The sequence below is a fragment of the Corythoichthys intestinalis genome, chromosome 7 (assembly GCF_030265065.1).
Source record: "Corythoichthys intestinalis isolate RoL2023-P3 chromosome 7, ASM3026506v1, whole genome shotgun sequence".
Lineage (NCBI taxonomy): Eukaryota > Metazoa > Chordata > Actinopteri > Syngnathiformes > Syngnathidae > Corythoichthys > Corythoichthys intestinalis.
The window spans coordinates 26,083,838-26,101,204 of record NC_080401.1 but is presented as its reverse complement, the minus strand read 5'-3'; the positions used below and the strand labels follow the sequence as shown (position 1 = coordinate 26,101,204).

Sequence of the window (17,367 nt, the reverse complement as noted above, 5' to 3'; positions counted from 1 at the left end):
TGGACTGGAAGAATAGCCTTGCTAGCTAGCAAGCGAAGCTAGTATGACGACTGGCATGATTTTGTTACATTCTGCAGTTGTTCAGATTTTGTTACAGAGCTGTAGAATGAGTTCCCAACATCATACCTGCATCCAATTCCAGCTCATCAGCTGTGTATTAAAACGGATCATAGGCGGCTTGCCGAAATATTGACTGTCTGCCATTTGACAGTTTGTATATCCCTTCGTTGGTAGTTGCAAGTATCATTGCCTTGTTTTTTTTTTCGTTTGTTTGCCTCTCACTGCAGTTTTCCTTCGTTTTTTTTTTCTTTTTTTAATAAATTGATCCTGACCTACTGTCAATGACCCTTTTTATGTCTCCCCTTTCGCGATTGTGTGTTTTTGTGTGTGTTCAATAACCCCTTTTAGTCAATCACTATGTTGATGTTTTCTGCTTGCTGTCTGAAGTGAGCCGCGTTTTCTAATTCTGTGCTCAAGCCAGCCGCACTTTCTTTTCAGTTGCGTTTCCCTTTCAGATTTTGCCACACAGAAAGCGACAACGCATGTGGGTTGTGGTTGCTTTATAAGGAAAATCCTGACTGATGTCACGTGGAAGTATAGTCCTGTTGTCTACGCGCTCGTCTGTCAAATGGGAAACGCGGGTTTAAATCCTCGTGTTTTTACTAATATGAAAACATTAAGAGGGATTTTGATACATTATTATAACTCATACTGACATTAATCTTTTAAGAATTACATGTTTTTCTATCCGTGGTACCCTTTAATCTTTAGCATGGGGTAAGATGCAAATGCAAACTGGTAAGACGCAAATCAACAACTAACACAGGAAAACATTTTCGGTTCCATTATTGTGTCTAAAGTAATTTCAGTGGTTGTACTGACTAGGGATGGGAATCGAAATACAATTCCAAACCGGTTCATAGTGTTTTGAGGCCTCGACATCACAATGAAATAGCCTTAACGATCCCTTTGAAGATTCCTAAAGACGCGGATTGCGTCGTCACGTAACGTGACGTGTCTTGTTGTCCAGACGCATCAAACTAGCATGGCGCCAAGAACCACTCGTTCCAAAGTTTGGCTACACTTCAGCAGGAAAGAGGGTGAAAATGGAAGTGGAAGGTTACGATGGTTTAGCACGACATTGCAGCCGTAAACATAGCAATGACAGCACGTAGGTTCAAACGCTCAAAAGTGTGTCTTCACTTCACGAGGAAAAATTACAACAAAGCGACTTGCAGTCATTGCAAGATGGAGATACCTACCTCAGGAGGGAATACGACTGTGCTGTCCTCACCGAGACGTTAAGGCTCAGTCCTGGCTATACAGCGAGCTAAACTCCCAAATGACAATGCAGAAGACGTTGGTATAATATGCTGACTTTATTCAGCAGTCGTTATGACACCGTCACTTGTAGAGTGAAACTAAAAATAGAAATGAAACAAATCAATTTCGTCCCCAATAACAAACAGGTTCGCATCAACGTAAATCAGCAATGATGAGCTGCTAATACAGTAATAAAACAAACGGTTAGCATGCGTTCGCTAGCATTAGCACATCGTTCAAACCACTACACAACTGGATTTAAGTGTCCGATCGTGAGTGGAAACACACAACAATAACACAAAAGATGATACATATAGGCGTTGCCTCTGTAGATATTTTACAAACATTAACAAAGAACGTAGGCTCGTAGCAGTGTTTCCCTCTCTCACTAACTCGCTCACTCGCTTGGATGCTTTGTGGCTGCACTTCTTATTCGCGTGTAAGCGCGCTCTTCTTCGCGTGAGGAAGAGCAAGGGTGCACCCACTTGAGCGTGAAAGCACACTAAAAACTAAAAGGCATGCATTTCAATATAATGGTAAATAATACACTTTAACACATATTGCCAAAGGCAGAACAGCGACCTATATGCCAATATATACCAATTTAAAAAAAAATTCTATTAGAAAAATGTTTCAGTAAAATGTTACACATTCTTGTGTATTTGCCACTTATTTCCACAGTTAACATTGAGACTGGCCCTGTTTTGACCTTGTTGTGAGTTTGTAAGGTTGTGACTTCTGATTAAACAAACTTTATGCCAATCAAAATGTTTGTTCTTCTTTTTCCCCAAATTGGAATCGATAAGAGAATTGATAAAGAATCGAATCGTTAAGCAATGTCGATAATGGAATCTGAATCGTAAAAATCGTATCAATTCCCATCCCTAGCACTGACTTTACATAAAATGGATCAAATATAATTTGCAAGCAGAGTTTTAACACAAATTTGTCATGTTATTTGTACCTTGACAGGGGGAGAAGAATGCCGGCTTTGACGTCCTCTATCACAACATGAAGCACGGCCAACTGGCAACCAAGGAACTTGCCGAGTTTGTTCGTGAGAGGTAAGGCTGTGTGTGTTTGTGAAGGAGAAAAAAAGGTAATGTGAGTGATGAGAATCTCTGCACACATGAAATTTGCCAACCTTATGTGAAATGTTTAGTTACTGTCAACGAACCTACCTGGATTTCATGGTTTTATCTTTACACGTTCATGATGTGTGCCCTGGTGAAGCTGCTTTGTTAATATAACGCTGTGAACACACTTGTTGCCTTGACTTCTGACCTTGTTCGTCACGATGCCCTTATTCATAATAATAGAACAGGAAAACCTGTCAAGTTTTTTCAAAAGCTGCTCTATTAAAAGTGAAATGGTGAGAAGTAAGAAATTTGAACACTCTTAAAACTGGCACTTGGGAATTCTTTTCGGATCTTTGAAAGTTTCAAAGATTAAACAGCAGATATGCATGAAATAATGTGATCCCTTGGCAGTAATGATTTGATGACCAACCTTAAGTATTAATAGTAATAACAGTGCAAAGAAAAATCTAAATTGAGTTCTTCCTGTGGAAATTTGTGAGGGCCACAAATGTAAAGCTGGTTAAAAATAACTACTGTAGCCAGGGAAGATTTAGTTACTTAATTATTATTTACTTATTTAATAACAACTTTATAACTTTTTAAAGTCAAAAATAGATATAGATTGATCTTTAGCAAAAGCTCAGCCACCCCTTAGTTACGATCACAAGTCCGTCACTCTAACGGCACAGCAATTGCGGGCTTACATATATACCAGAGTGTTTTAAGTGATTTATTTTGGCGCAAAACCAGTGCCACATCCTCCAGATTGAGGCAAAATGGTTTAAAATATGCAGTGCAGGGTTAAATTGAAAATATAGCAAGCTATCATGTGAGCGAAAAGCCGATAAAACTGTGGATGACAACAGCCTTTGGGTGCTGTTGGTAATTACATTTGTTCAAATGTAGAAAAGTAGATAATAAAACAATTACATTAGCAATGATATATATATACAGATTATTATTATGGGTATTTTTTTAGTGTAGCCATGCGATGGTCATATGGTTGCGCGTGTCCCAGTGTGGGCTTCATTAGTTTTCATTTTGTCTTCTGCCATTTCGTCTGCCTTCTTCATTAACCTCTGTGAGCCTTGTAAACTCACCATATTCTATTTCCATATTCTGTCTATTTTTTAAAGAAAAACATCACTTACAAATTGCATAAATGTTCCACATCAGGCAGTCTTGTTTGTTTTGGGTTTGCAGCGTTCAGGCATGCCTGCTCAGTTATAAGGGAGGAGGGAGGTAAGGAGTAGAAAGTACAGATAGTTGCATGAATATGTAAGGAGTACAAGCAAAAAGTATGCTCAAAATAAACACTCCGGTCTTATCATTACCATCCAAGCTGAGCTCCGCTTTGCAACAACACACTTAAAATTTCCCAAAAATGTGTTATGGCCAACATGTTAAACCTTGGTTTGATCGGACCATAATTCCAAAAGTTATGTTTAGTGCAAACTAGCAGTATGGCCCGGTGTTGCTAGGGTTTCTTTAACGGTAAAACATACTTTCCTTAGAGATGCAGCTTTAATGTAGTACTGTATTAGTAAAAGCACACCATAAACGGGTTAATGTGCAAATGTTACAGTTTTTATGTTTCGCATTTGCTGCTCTTGTACCCCATACACTGCACGACACCAAGAGACGGCGCCTTTATTGAACACAAAACACCAGAACATAACTAAGGCAACCACCACGTCATGTTTGCCACAACTACCCATGAATTGCTGCTGGCGTAACTCATAATAAATAAGTCGCTACAGTTAAATATCCAGCTGAAATGAATCCTTTAGTAATATTCTGTAAAATTTAGGGCTGTCAAACGATTAAAATTTTTAATTGAGTTAATTACAGCTTAAAAATTAATTAATCGTAATTAATCGCAATTCAAACCATCTATAAAATATGCCATATTTTTCTGTAAATTATATATATATTCTGTAAAATAATTTGTTGGAATGGAAAGATAAGACACAAGATGGATATATACATTTAACATACGGTACATAAGGACTGTAGTGGGCATTTCACTCTACTGTCATTTAAATCTGTCTATGCTGTCCTCACTCCGAAGCGTCTACTTTTTCCAAAGCTAGACAGCTAGTGAACGATGCCTTAATAATCAGACTTCTTCCTTTTTAATCTGATTTATTAATAAAATGGCCTCAAACCATTGTCCTCTTTAGACCGTAGTGAAACTACAAAAAAAAGTACACAAGCATTGCATTAGCAACAACGTTAGCTTAGCACGCTATACAGGTTCACTAAACATAAACAAAAAGCGTCTCATACAAAAAATATAACATTTCGCTTACTAACATAATATGTACATTCTTTACATCAACCATACGTACGGGCAAATCTTGTCCAAGGATCATATAAGCACAACATTACAACGTAGGCGTCAGCCCGAGACGTCGTGCAGCCATATTGAACTGGCAAGAAAGCAATAAACCATGTCGCAAAGCGACCACAAGAGTTCGCTGTTAGACAGCACAAAAATCCTTGCTGTAAAACTTACCAAAAGGCAGAATACTGTCTGAGCGGGACATGTGCGTTAATTGCGTCAAATATTTTAACGTGATTAATTAAAAAAATTAATTACCGCGCGTTAACGCGATAATTTTGACAGCCCTAGTAAAATTGTAACAAAAAATAAAAATAAAATAAAATCCGGCGTCTTGTTGTGGAGTACTCAAGCCACAGCATATCCTCACAGCACATTTAAATCTTTACATAAAACCGTAAAGTTTGAAAGTCAACTGCGACATTGCAATCGCAAGAGACGCGTGTTTTGCCCAAAAGAAGGCACTGTCACCTTCACAATCAGGGATTTTCTATGCCAATTTTTGGAGTTATTAATTAATTTTCCGCATTATTACGCATTATTTCCGCATTATTACGATATTTTATGTAAAATTTGACGTATATCGGTATCCGCCTTTTTTTTTTTTTTTTTTTTTTTTTTTTTTTTTTTTTAAATTAAAAAAAAAATCAATTTTCAAACTGGGTTATTTTGGCTCAGATTCAGGCCATGCCTCTTTCTCCTGCCTGCTGTATCCTGCACTAGTATTCACCCCGTCCTCTGACTGGTTAAATGGCAATGATAAATGGAGTTACACTTGTATTGCACCTTGCCACCTTTTTAAGCCCCTCAAAGTGCTTCACACTACAGCCTGGTTGTCAGCCTGTTAGTGCTCAGAGCATACGCCGTACTCTGCATCAAATTGGTGTGCATGGCTGTCACCCCATGAGGAAGCCTCTTCTGAAGACTACACAAGAAAGCCCGAAAAGAGTTTGCTGAAGACATGTCAAACAAAGCACATGGATTACTGGAACCATGTCCTATGGTCTGATGAGACGAAGAATAATTTGTTTGATTCCGATGGTCTCAAACATGTGTGGCGGCGACCAGGTGAGGAGTACAAAGATAAGTGTGTCATGCCTACAGTAAAGCATGGTTGTGGGAATGACCCCCTCACCTCTTCAAACTCGGCACCAATACTGACAGCACTCCTGTAACGAGTCACATGACATTTTGGAGGGAAAATGACAAGCAGTACTCAATTTGGACATTTAAGGATGTACGTAGTTTCCATGTGGTGTACTCACTTTTGCTGCCAGGGGTTTAGATATTAATGGCTATATTTTGAGTTATTTTGAGGGGAAAATAAATTAACTCTATTATATAAGCTGCACACAGACTGCTTTTCATTGTGTCAAAGTGTCATTTTGTCAGTGTTGTCCCATGAAAAGATATACTTAAATATCTGCAGAAATGCGAGGGGTGTACTCACTTTTGTGATACACTGTATATCCTCATCTATCTACTGGTGACGTAGCACCAGGAGTGCACCAGGAGTAATGTGGGGTTTTGTATCTTGCTCAAGGGTACTTAGATGAGGTCATCAGGGATTTCTTTTCTGTGGAAAAATTTCAGACAGCTATTTATTTAATCTTTTATTCAACTTTATAAGAGATGTTTCTGATTCTAGGAAATTCAGGTACTTCTGGAGCTATTACTGTAGTTTCTATTTTTGTGATTCAATAAACATGCTTTAGGCATTTCAATGAGGTACTATACAGTGTTTGCATTATTCAAATTTTTACACTTTTACTGCAAATGAATATCGGCTCCAAAAATTGATTTTCAGCCCCTCTAGCTACTAATACTCAGTATCGGTCCTATCCTATCCTACCCTATCGGTCAATCTCTAGGCTACAGAAATCAAACCCATCTACAGTGCATCACAAAAGTAAGTAGAAGCATTCCTCAGAGAGTTTGGTCCATATTGACATGATGGCATCACACGGTGCAGATTTGTCGGCTGTACATCCATGATGTAAATCTCCCGTTCCACCACATCCCAAAGATGCTCTATTGGATTGAGATCTGTTGACTGTGGAGGCCATTTGAGTACAGTGAACTCATTGTCATGTTCAAGAAACCAGTCTGAGATGATTCCAGCTTTATGACATGGCGCATTATCCTGCTGAAAGTAGCCATCGGAAGTTGGGTACATTGTGGTCATAAAGGGATGGACATGGTCAGCAACAATACTCAAGTAGGCTGTGGCGTTCCAATGATGCTCAATTGGCACCAAGGGGCCCAAAGAGTGCCAAGAAAATGTTCCCCACACCATTACACCGCCACCACCAGCCTGAACCGTTAATACAAGGCAGGCTGGATCCATGGTTTCATGTTGTTGATGCCAAATTCTGACCCTACCATCCGAATGTCGCAGCAAAAATCGAGACTCATCAGACCAGGCAACGTTTTTCCAATCTTCTATTGTCCAATTTCAATGAGCTTGTGCAAATTGTAGCCTCAGTTTCCTGTTCTTAGCTGAAAGGAGTGGCACCCGGCGTGGTCTTCTGCTGCTGTAGCCCATCTGCCTCAAAGTTCGACGTACTGTGCGTCCAGAGATGCTCTTCTGCCTACCTTGGTTGTAACGGGTGGTTATTTGGGTCATGGTTGCCTTTCTATCATCTCGAACCAGTCTGGCCATTCTCCTCTGACCTCTGGCATCAACAAGGCATTTCCGCCCACAGAACTGCCGCTCACTGGATATTTTTTCGGACCATTCTCTGTAAACCCTAGAGATGGTTGTGCGTGAAAATCCCAGTAGATCAGCAGTTCCTGAAATACTCAGACCAGCCCTTCTGGCACCAACAACCATGCCACGTTCAAAGTCACTCAAATCACCTTTCTTCCCCATACTGATGCTCGGTTTGAACTGCAGGAGATTGTCTTAAACCATGTCTACATGCCTAAATGCACTGAGTTGCTGCCATGTGATTGGCTGATTAGAAATTAAGTGTTAACGAGCAGTTGGACAGGTGTACCTAGTAAATGTCCGGTGAGTGTAGATACTAATAACATTGAAAGTACATGTGCACAGAAAGTAAACTCTACGGAGACCCTACTGCAATAGCATTGAACTTTTTTGTGGGATAGAGATGTTAAATGGTATCATATCTATGCTGACTCCTAATGAGTTGTTCAGGCTATTGGACACAAAACAGATTATTGATCTTGGTCTCCTTTTTTTAATACCTCAAAATTCTGATGATTGAGCAGTGGTGTAAACTTGTTCTTGCTGTAGTATTTCACCAGACATTCAAATGTTAAACATAATTGTGCTAAGTCTTATAAAAACTTCTTTATTGGTAGTAAAAGTTATATGATGGTGGAACTGTAAAATTGCAGAGTATGACTTAAATGTCCAGTATTGTCTATGATGGAAAATGGGGGCTCTTACATGGGGGTAAATACACCAAAATGGAGCACAAAAAGTTTCCCTGAGCAGATTGGTTGACCTTAGATGTTACACTTTTAACATTTAAACAGGAGGTCTGCACTTAAGTGTTTTATTGAAGTAACTGTAGGGTTTATGATATTAGATCTCCTCCAATTAGCAGTTAGCTGTGATTAAATTTAGACCATGAATGAGCTTCAGCTGGGATACACACAGCATGCACTGTCACTGCGAATGATATAATCCTGACATTGATTTTGAAGGTCTGTGCCCATTTCTTGCGAGAGAAAATTCACTTATATGCTGAGACAGACAACAAATAAGCTGTCAGGAAATGAAGAGTGTGGGAACCCATAGGACGAGAGATTCTGTGGTGCTAATAATGTACATCCATCATCTTGTGCCTCTGCATTCCTGAAATTAATAAGGGAACACATTAAAGACGACGCGCTGGACCAAATTTCTCTTGTTGTTGCTCTCTGTCAACACTCATGATTGTTCCACTGCTGCATAACGCATCCAATTTGACCTTTTGGAACTCATGATGACTAATAGTTGGTGGTAGGTGCACCTCTTTGTTTTGTAATTTTTGCTATGGTTAATGATGGTATGCTTTTAAAAAAATATGCAGTATATACACTGCTCAAAAAAATAAACGGAACACTAATATAACACATTGTAGATACTGTATGAATGAATGAAATATTTTTATTAAATACTTTGTTCCTTCCATAGTTGAATGTGCTGACAACAAAATTACACAAAAATTATCAATGAAAATCAAATGTATCAACCCATGGAAGTCTGGATTTGGCGTTATACTCAAAATGAAAATGGAAAAACACACTACAGGCTGATCCAACTTTCATGTAAAGAAGTCAAAATGAGGCACAGTAGTGTGTGTGGCCTCCAAGTGCCTGGATGACCTCCCTACAACGCCTGGGCATGCTGCTAATGAGACGACGGAGGGGGTCCTAGGGAATCTCCTCCCAGATATGGACCAGGGCATCACTGTGCTCCTGGACAGTCTGAGGAGCAACCTGGCTCTGCCAGATGAACATAATGTCCCAGAGTTGTTCCATTGGATTTAGGACAGGCGAACGTGGGGACCAGTCAATGTTATCAAATCCCGCTTCCTTCAGGAACTGTTGCATACTACAGCCACATAAAGTTGGGCATTGTCGTGGACCAGGAGGAACCCAGGTCCCACTGCACAAGCGTAGCTTATGACAATGAGTCCAAGGATTTCATCTCGATACCTAATAGCAGTCAGGGTGCCATCATCTAACCTGTAGAGGTTTGTGTGACCTTCCAGGGATATGCCTCACCTGACCATCACTGACCCACCACCACACTGGTCATGCTGAATGATTTTGCAGGCAGCATAACTTTCTCCATGGGATCTCTGGACCCTAGCACGTCTGTCGCATGTGCTCAGGTTGAACCTGCTTTCATCGGGGAAGAGCACAGAGCCAGTGGCATAGTTGCAAATTCTGGTGGTCAATGGCAAACGCCTCTTAGGCGCTACGGTGATTGGCAGACCAACCTCATGGAGCCCATTTCTGATTGTTTGGTCTGAAACATTCACACCAGTGTACTGCTGGAGGTCATTTTGTAGGGCTCTGGCAGTGGTCATCCTCCTTGAACAAAGGTGTGGATCCCGATCCTGCTGAAGGTTTAAGGATCTTCTGCGGCCCTGTCCACCTCTCCTGGAGTAACTACCTGTATCCTGGAATCTCCTACAGGACGACAGGTTGGTCCTCAGACTGTCCAGGGACTTGGTGATGTGCTGGTCCAGATCTGGGTGGAAATCCCTCAGGAGAACTTCCGCCACCTGATCAGGAGCATGCCCAGGCGTTGCAGGGAGGTCATACAAGCATGCAGAGGTTAAACACACTACTAAGCTTCATTTTGACTTGTTTAAAGGACATTACATCAAAGTTGGAGCAGCGTGTAGTGTGTTTTTCCACTTTCATATACTGTAAATCCAAATCCAGACCTCAGTGGGTTGATACATTTCATTTTTATGGATAATTTTTGTCTGACTTTGTTGTCAGCACGTTCAACTATGGAAAGAACAAAGTATTTAATAAAAATATTTCATTCATTCAGATCTACAACGTATTATGTTAGTGTTCCCTTTATTTTCTGGAGCCATATATATTGATGACATTAACAGAATGTAATAGTGTGCACCAAAAAAAAAAAAAAAAAAAAAAAACAGCCAGAAGGAAAACATAAATGTTCACATATCTCATTAATACAGTCGATACGTTTCTGCGGCTGTTCTCAGTGATAGTAATGCAGGAAAAAACAAAACTACAACCTGGGCCCCAAATAAACGAATTAGATGCCCATACAAACGCACAACTTGAGTGTCTTTTCTGAACACCACCATATGTTTGCTTTTGTGTCAAATTGAAAAGTCCTCTGAGGCTATTTAGTTGCATTCCCCCTTCGGTTATATGGATCAATACCATTGCCTCTTTCTCCTTGGGCTCTACAGATTTGTTTTTAAAGTTTAATGAGCAGCCTCGCTAAATTAGTGAATTAATCATTTCAGTATGGTTTATGTCAGGATTTGCCGACCACTGAGAATAATATATTATGATCATATCCAATAGCTAGGTTTGGCCAATTAAAATATGAGGCCCTTATATTGGTGTTGCGAGCAACTGCTTTTTGGGCTCATTTTTCAGTGACGGGAATGAAAACTAAAGATGATTCTGCTCAGATGTTCACGATGTGTACATAACCCAAGGTACGGAGTGTATTGGGCGGAATTTTGCAGCCATGTTTCCATGGCTACCTTTAAATAAGAGCCACTGTCTAAGTTACTCTCCTGATTTATGTTTGTTTTTCCAGAGCTGCTATCGAGGAGACCTACTCCAAATCCATGGGCAAACTGGCTAAGATGGCCAGCAATGGAAGCCCACAAGGGTGAGTGGCTATATTACTGATTGTCAATCCATTTTGTACTTTTGGGTGTTGAAACTACTCTTTAGGAATTCGCATAGCTCCATTATTAGATATTGATGAGCACCATCTGCAACAGTATTACACCAAATGCTCACATTCACAGTCTATATGTTTTGCACTTTCTAAAGGGAACCTCGCTCTACTAAGCCATAATTGTTCTCTTTTACTAAAATATGTCATTAGAAACACATAAAATATTGCCATTGATTTAAAAAGCTATAATATTTAGTACATGTTTTGACCTACTGAGGGTGCCATGTTATATGAACGCTCAGTGTCAGACGTATTGTCACTGTTACCCGACGAATATTACCTGGTTACTACAATTCCTTCTATGCAGCGAGACGTCCAACACATGCGCTCATCGGTTAAAAGCGGCGAGTACTCACTATTTATGTTTTTATTGAGTCCTTTATTACCTTTTCATTGCTTCAAAATACATTTTGCATGTGTTTCCCTCTAATCCTTTTCTTTTGTATAGTGTTTTCTTGTGGTAGCTTTAAAGCATATTGTTGATCTGTTGACCACGTTAGTCAAGTACCATATTTAAACCACCCTTATTTGATATTAATACCTTTAAGTATTTTCATAAGGCATCTTTAGTATGTTCTGTCTGTATGCATCTAAACAAAATAAGCTGAAAGCGCACGGTAGTACTTTGGGTGTCAAATTCGTCTATTGTAGCACGTTTTGCTGGTGTAGCACATTTTGGCAGAACACGGTTTTTTCCCCTACTCTCGTCACGTCTCATCGCGTCTTTCCTGTTTATTTTGCTTTTGCTGCTCGTTTTGTGAAACATTGACAGTGTAGTCATGCTCATTAATGTTCCTCTCGGATTCAAGTTGAAAGGGTTGAACAGATGACATGTTTATGTTGCTAGAGTCATACTCTGGAAGCCCGGCAGTGTAACCATGTAATGTCACCGCCCTGCGACGTCAACAGCATTAGCGACCTACTAGTTTAACTAATTTTACAAATTGTATAAAAACGAAAAACATCAAGAGGTGTTTCAATATCATATTATTTTAACCCATAATAACGTTTATCTTTTAAGAACACAAGTCTTTCTGTCCGTGGCTCCATTTAAGCAATCCAAGATCTTAGATTATTATTATTATTATTATTATTATTATTATTATATTATAGATTAGATTATTGTTATGTAAGCTCTTTTTTTATATTTATGAACAGGAACAACCATGACTTGTTTTAAAAACTTGAAGAGCAGCTTCGTTTGTCATACCAAGCATATTTGTTTAACCCAAATTTAACATAATTTAATTATTTCAAAGGTGAGGCTCAAGGTCACTGTGGCCACATATTAGCTGGTACTATCTCAGAAAGTCTGATGAAAGAGACTTAATTACCTGCCCCAAGCAGCCACTTATGCTCAAGAACCCTACCGTTAATTCAATGGGATGCTCAAAAGTCGAGGCACCAGTGACCTCAACAAGAGTACCAACCGGATTCTAAAATGGTATTGCATCCAAACTTTTTTAGAATCCTGTTTGTACAAGAACTTATTGTAAGATTTATTCATTTATTTGCATTGTTGTCACAGATTACTTGGAAAAGTAATTTAATTACTGATTATGACTCAAAAAAGGAATCTCGTTACTTTACTGAATACTTTATTATCAAAGTAAATAAATTACTTTAAAAGTAATTTGTTGGTTACTTTTTACCAATTTGTCTCCCTTTACTGCCTCAACATAAGAATGACAAAAGAAAAATGTCATCTCATGTCATTTCCGATAATTGAATTTAAAGGGGAAGATCAGATTTTTTTCACACAAGGCTTAATCTTCGAGTTAGCTGGGGTTTAATTAGCCGATGGAGTTAGTGCGAATCAATGATGGTTGAAATTATCTTAGCCACTCTGGAGCCGTGAAACTTAACACCTAACTGACGAACAAATTAAAATAGTTTGTTGAAATCAACTCCACCAACTAATTAAACCCCCGCGAACTCGAAGATTAAGCCGAATGTAAAAAATTCTGAACTTCAGGTTAGGGTTATACAGGCTATATACTGTGTATATACATATACATATTAGGGCTGTCAAAATTATCGCGTTAACGGGCGGTAATTAATTTTTTAAATTAATCACGTTAAAATATTTGACGCAATTAAAGCACAAGTCCCACTCAGACAGATTTAAATGTCAGTACAGTGAAATGCCCACTTGTTAATTGTATTTTATGGAGTATTGCCGCCCTCTGCTGGCGCTTGGGTGCGACTGATTTTATAGGGTTCAGCACCCATGAGCATTGTGTAAGTAATTATTGACATCAACAATGGCGGGCTACTAGTTTATTTTTTGATTGAAAATTTTACAAATTTTATTAAAACGAAAACATTAAGAGGGGTTTTAATATAAAATTTCTATAACTTGTACTAACATTTATCTTTTAAGAACTACAAGTCTTTCTATCCATGGATCGCTTTAACAGAATGTTAATAATGTTAATGCCATCTTGTTGATTTATTGTTATAATAAACAAATACAGTCCTTATGTACCGTATGTTGAATGTATATATCCATCTTGTCTTATCTTTCCATTCCAACAATTTATTTTACAGTATATATAATTTACAGAAAAATATGGCATATTTTATAGATGGTTTGAATTGCGATTAATTGCGATTATTTACGATTAATTAATTTTTAAGCTGTAATTAACTCAATTAAAAAAATGTAATTGTTTGACAGCCCTAATATATAATATATAGGTTATAGGGATTAGGTTAACACCATATCCGTGCCAGTGTAAAACTATGCAAATTGACTATACAATAATCAACAACACTCAAATGACTTGTACAATAAACAGTACAATAAACACAAAGGTGGGGGCAGGCGCAAATCCGTGCGCACAGCCCGGAAGTACGCCGTACACACACGCAGTCGAAATGGCCACAGAACGTGGCGGCAAATGAGCACTTTACACTCATTCTGACTTACAACATATCCCAAAGATGCTAAACGTACACGTCACCTCACAGCATACAGTAAATGTGCAACACGAATATGATGTAAACAATGCTGCCGACTTAGAGCGACGACTTCCTGCCGTTGCAACGGCAAAGCTACAAAACGGCTGCGTATGTAGCGGCTCCAAACTGGAACCCTCGAATATGAAGGGAAAATACTCATGTTCATTCATGGACGCACACAGATCAACATTCCCTCGCACACCTCAACAGGTGGCTGCACTCGGCTCAAATGTGCATCCGCGTTCCTCTCGCCTCAGTCCCAAAACACTTAGCACGCGTGACTCCAGACCAAAACAGGAAGAAATTATGAGCGGTTGCCATGGAAATGAACGCGTAGTGGGAATTACTATTTACTATTCAAAATGCTCTTCGTAGATGACAACAATGTTCTTCATATTTTTCATACATTATGAGGCAATAACAAAATGGTAACACACAGACACTAGGGAAACCAAATTTAATCAGATTACTGGTTTGGAAAAATGAACGTGTTAGATTGCTCGTTATTGAAAGAAAGTAATCAGATTACAATAACTTGTTACTTAGAACGCGTTAGTGACAACACTGTTTATTTATGTTGTTTTGTCTGTCCTCAGAACGTTTGCACCAATGTGGGATGTGTTCAGGGTGTCTTCTGACAAACTGGCTCTTTGCCATCTTGAGCTCATGAGAAAAATGAATGATCTCATTCGGGACATCAACAAGTACGCCGAAGAGCAGGTCAAAACACACCGCAAGGTATATGATTGGAGCTCTCAAAGTGTACCATGAGATTCTAAAGTAGTCTCTTTCATGCTATCACTAGTGATGATCTCAACAATATTTTTTCTTGTACATGTGTGTAATTCAGACAAAAGAGGACATGGTCGGGACGGTAGAAGCAGTGCAGGCACTGCAAGTGCAGAGCGGTCACCTTCAGAAGTCCAAAGAGGGTTACCATGCCAAATGTTTGGAGCTGGAGCGGCTCAGGAAGGAGGGAGCTCCACAGAAGGAGCAGGAAAAAGTTAGCTACCTCTATTTAAAAACAGCATTTTAAGCAATTTGGACAAAACAAAAACGCTTCATTTAAAATTTGTAGAATTGTGGATTTTGTTTAAGCAATATTGCAGTAATGAACAAAATAACAAGAAACATTCCTATATTATGAGTTATCACACGATTCTCTGGTCCTTTCTTCCCCACACCAGGCTGAGCTTAAGTCCAAGAAAGCAGCAGAATCATTTGCACTGTGTATCGAGAAGCACAATCGAGTGGGAGGAGAGTTTGAACAGAAGATGAATGAGTCTGCTCAGGTCAGCTCGGACTCCAAGACCTCTTGCTTTTTTTCTCCCCCCACCACCTTAGATTTACAGTATACCTATTTGGGCTCTTCATTAGAGCTGAAACGAATACTCGAGCAACTGGAGTAACTCGAGTTTAAAAATTGATCCGAGTAATTTTTTTCACCTCGAGGAATCATTTAATTTTGCCAGCTGTAAGCATCACGTTTTGTCCGGACTACTTTTAATGCGGGACAACACGCTGACGTCACGTGCGTAGAGGAAGAAGCAATTAAAAAAAAAAAAAAAATTTAACTTACCGCAGCCAACAGCCGCCACAAACTACGCCAACGTTGCTAAAAACTACACCCGCATGATGCTAGTAGCAGGTAGTGTCTGATGCGTCTCATAGATATCGCATGCATTTAGGTCTTGATGCGAAATGACAAACTCGGCTGCGTCTGGCCAGTGTTAGTAAACAGCCGCCATCTTTAAGCAGTAGACTTCTCATCGCTAAAAAAATATAACGTTTCTGTCACTCGCTCACATAACGTTAGCCCTTCGGAGGGCTAGGTTTCTATTGATTATGACCACTGTCGACGCGTGGCTAACGTGTCTTACATACAGGCTTTATTTAATCTGTAAAAACACAGCGCTGTAGAGTGATGAGGGTTTAAAATTAAAACATGATAAAACTAACTGTCAGTTTTAGCTCAGTAGTCATTGCTGAATAAAACACCAAGTAGCACTGGTCCCTAATGTGCTCCAATACAGCAGGTATCATACATTTATTTTGAACACTGCAAAAACTCAAAATCCTATCAGTACTTACAGTTTAGACTAACTTAAAACTTAACTAGAAGTTAAAAATAGCTTGACACAAATGGAAATTAAATTGAAACACGTGGGGAAAAACACGTAGCTTTCAAGTGATATGTGTTATCAAGCGTAATTACATTTTTAGGTAAGAAATATGTTTTTTTTTTTTTTTTATAAGATCTAGAAGTTTTTTTGAGTGAAAGCAGTGAATTTTTTTTTTTCTAGTCACATCTTAGATGCAATTGTTGGCTGTTTTCAACAATGTGCATCGAAAATAAAGACATTGATTGACTGAAAATGGTTCAATATTGGATTAAATGTCATTTTTTCCTCATGTATATTTATAATTGCTCTTTACCTAAAAAAAAAAAAAAAAAAATGTTTTATCCGATTACTCGATTATTCGATAGAATTTTCAATCGATTACTCGATTACTAAAATATTCGATAGCTGCAGCCCTTCTCTTCATCCTCACTGTACTCTTTACCTCGGAACTCATGGTCTGTAAATTCAGAACTTGTTATTCAACATTTTGAATTGCTCTAAAAATCTAAACTCAAACCCTCTGCTCACACATTCAGCACCCTTGCTACCTTAATCACTACCTCCTCACGGTCATGGTTATTGACGCTGTTTCTATGGGGATCGACCACAAACCATAATGAATGCCCTCTCTATTTTACATATAAAGTGATTTTGGGAAACCTTGTAACCAATCTACTCTTCTGAAAGGCCCTTTGAAAACCTGATTAATATTTGAGTAACACCCATAAATAACTCAGTTATGGACTGTTCATCATATACGGCAAAATTACACACGCTCAGTCAGAAGTTATCAAAGAAAAATTGGGAAAAAAATGTTTAAAAGGGTAAATATATGAAAAAGAACATCTCGACCACTCCTTGATGTCTGCGATTTCTGCATCGCGACCCTTGTTATATTGCCATGTTTCACTCATAAAATCCCCCAAAAATCCAGCTGTGGCCATTTACAGCTGTGTCTTGACACTCAGTGATACATGCGACATGGAGTTTTTGGATCGAAACAAGGTAAGTACGCGATAATATCTCGTTAAAGTCATGGCGTCTGTAATTCTGCTCTCGTGTGCTCTCACCTCCAGATAGGGTTTTGCTGTTTAAAAAACATTTTTTTTA

At 38.9% G+C, this 17,367-nt stretch overlaps 1 protein-coding gene across 1 annotated transcript in view; it reads left to right on the top strand.

Annotated features, from left to right (window-relative positions):
• The window catches only part of fcho1 (FCH and mu domain containing endocytic adaptor 1), a 109,185-nt gene that overhangs the window by 32,556 nt on the left and 59,262 nt on the right, over positions 1-17,367 (top strand). Inside the window, exons 3-7 of the mRNA XM_057841082.1 lie at positions 2,296-2,387; positions 11,024-11,098; positions 14,731-14,872; positions 14,985-15,137; positions 15,322-15,426. Coding sequence (XP_057697065.1) covers positions 2,296-2,387; positions 11,024-11,098; positions 14,731-14,872; positions 14,985-15,137; positions 15,322-15,426 — 567 coding nt within the window. The remainder of the gene's footprint in view (positions 1-2,295; positions 2,388-11,023; positions 11,099-14,730; positions 14,873-14,984; positions 15,138-15,321; positions 15,427-17,367) is intronic.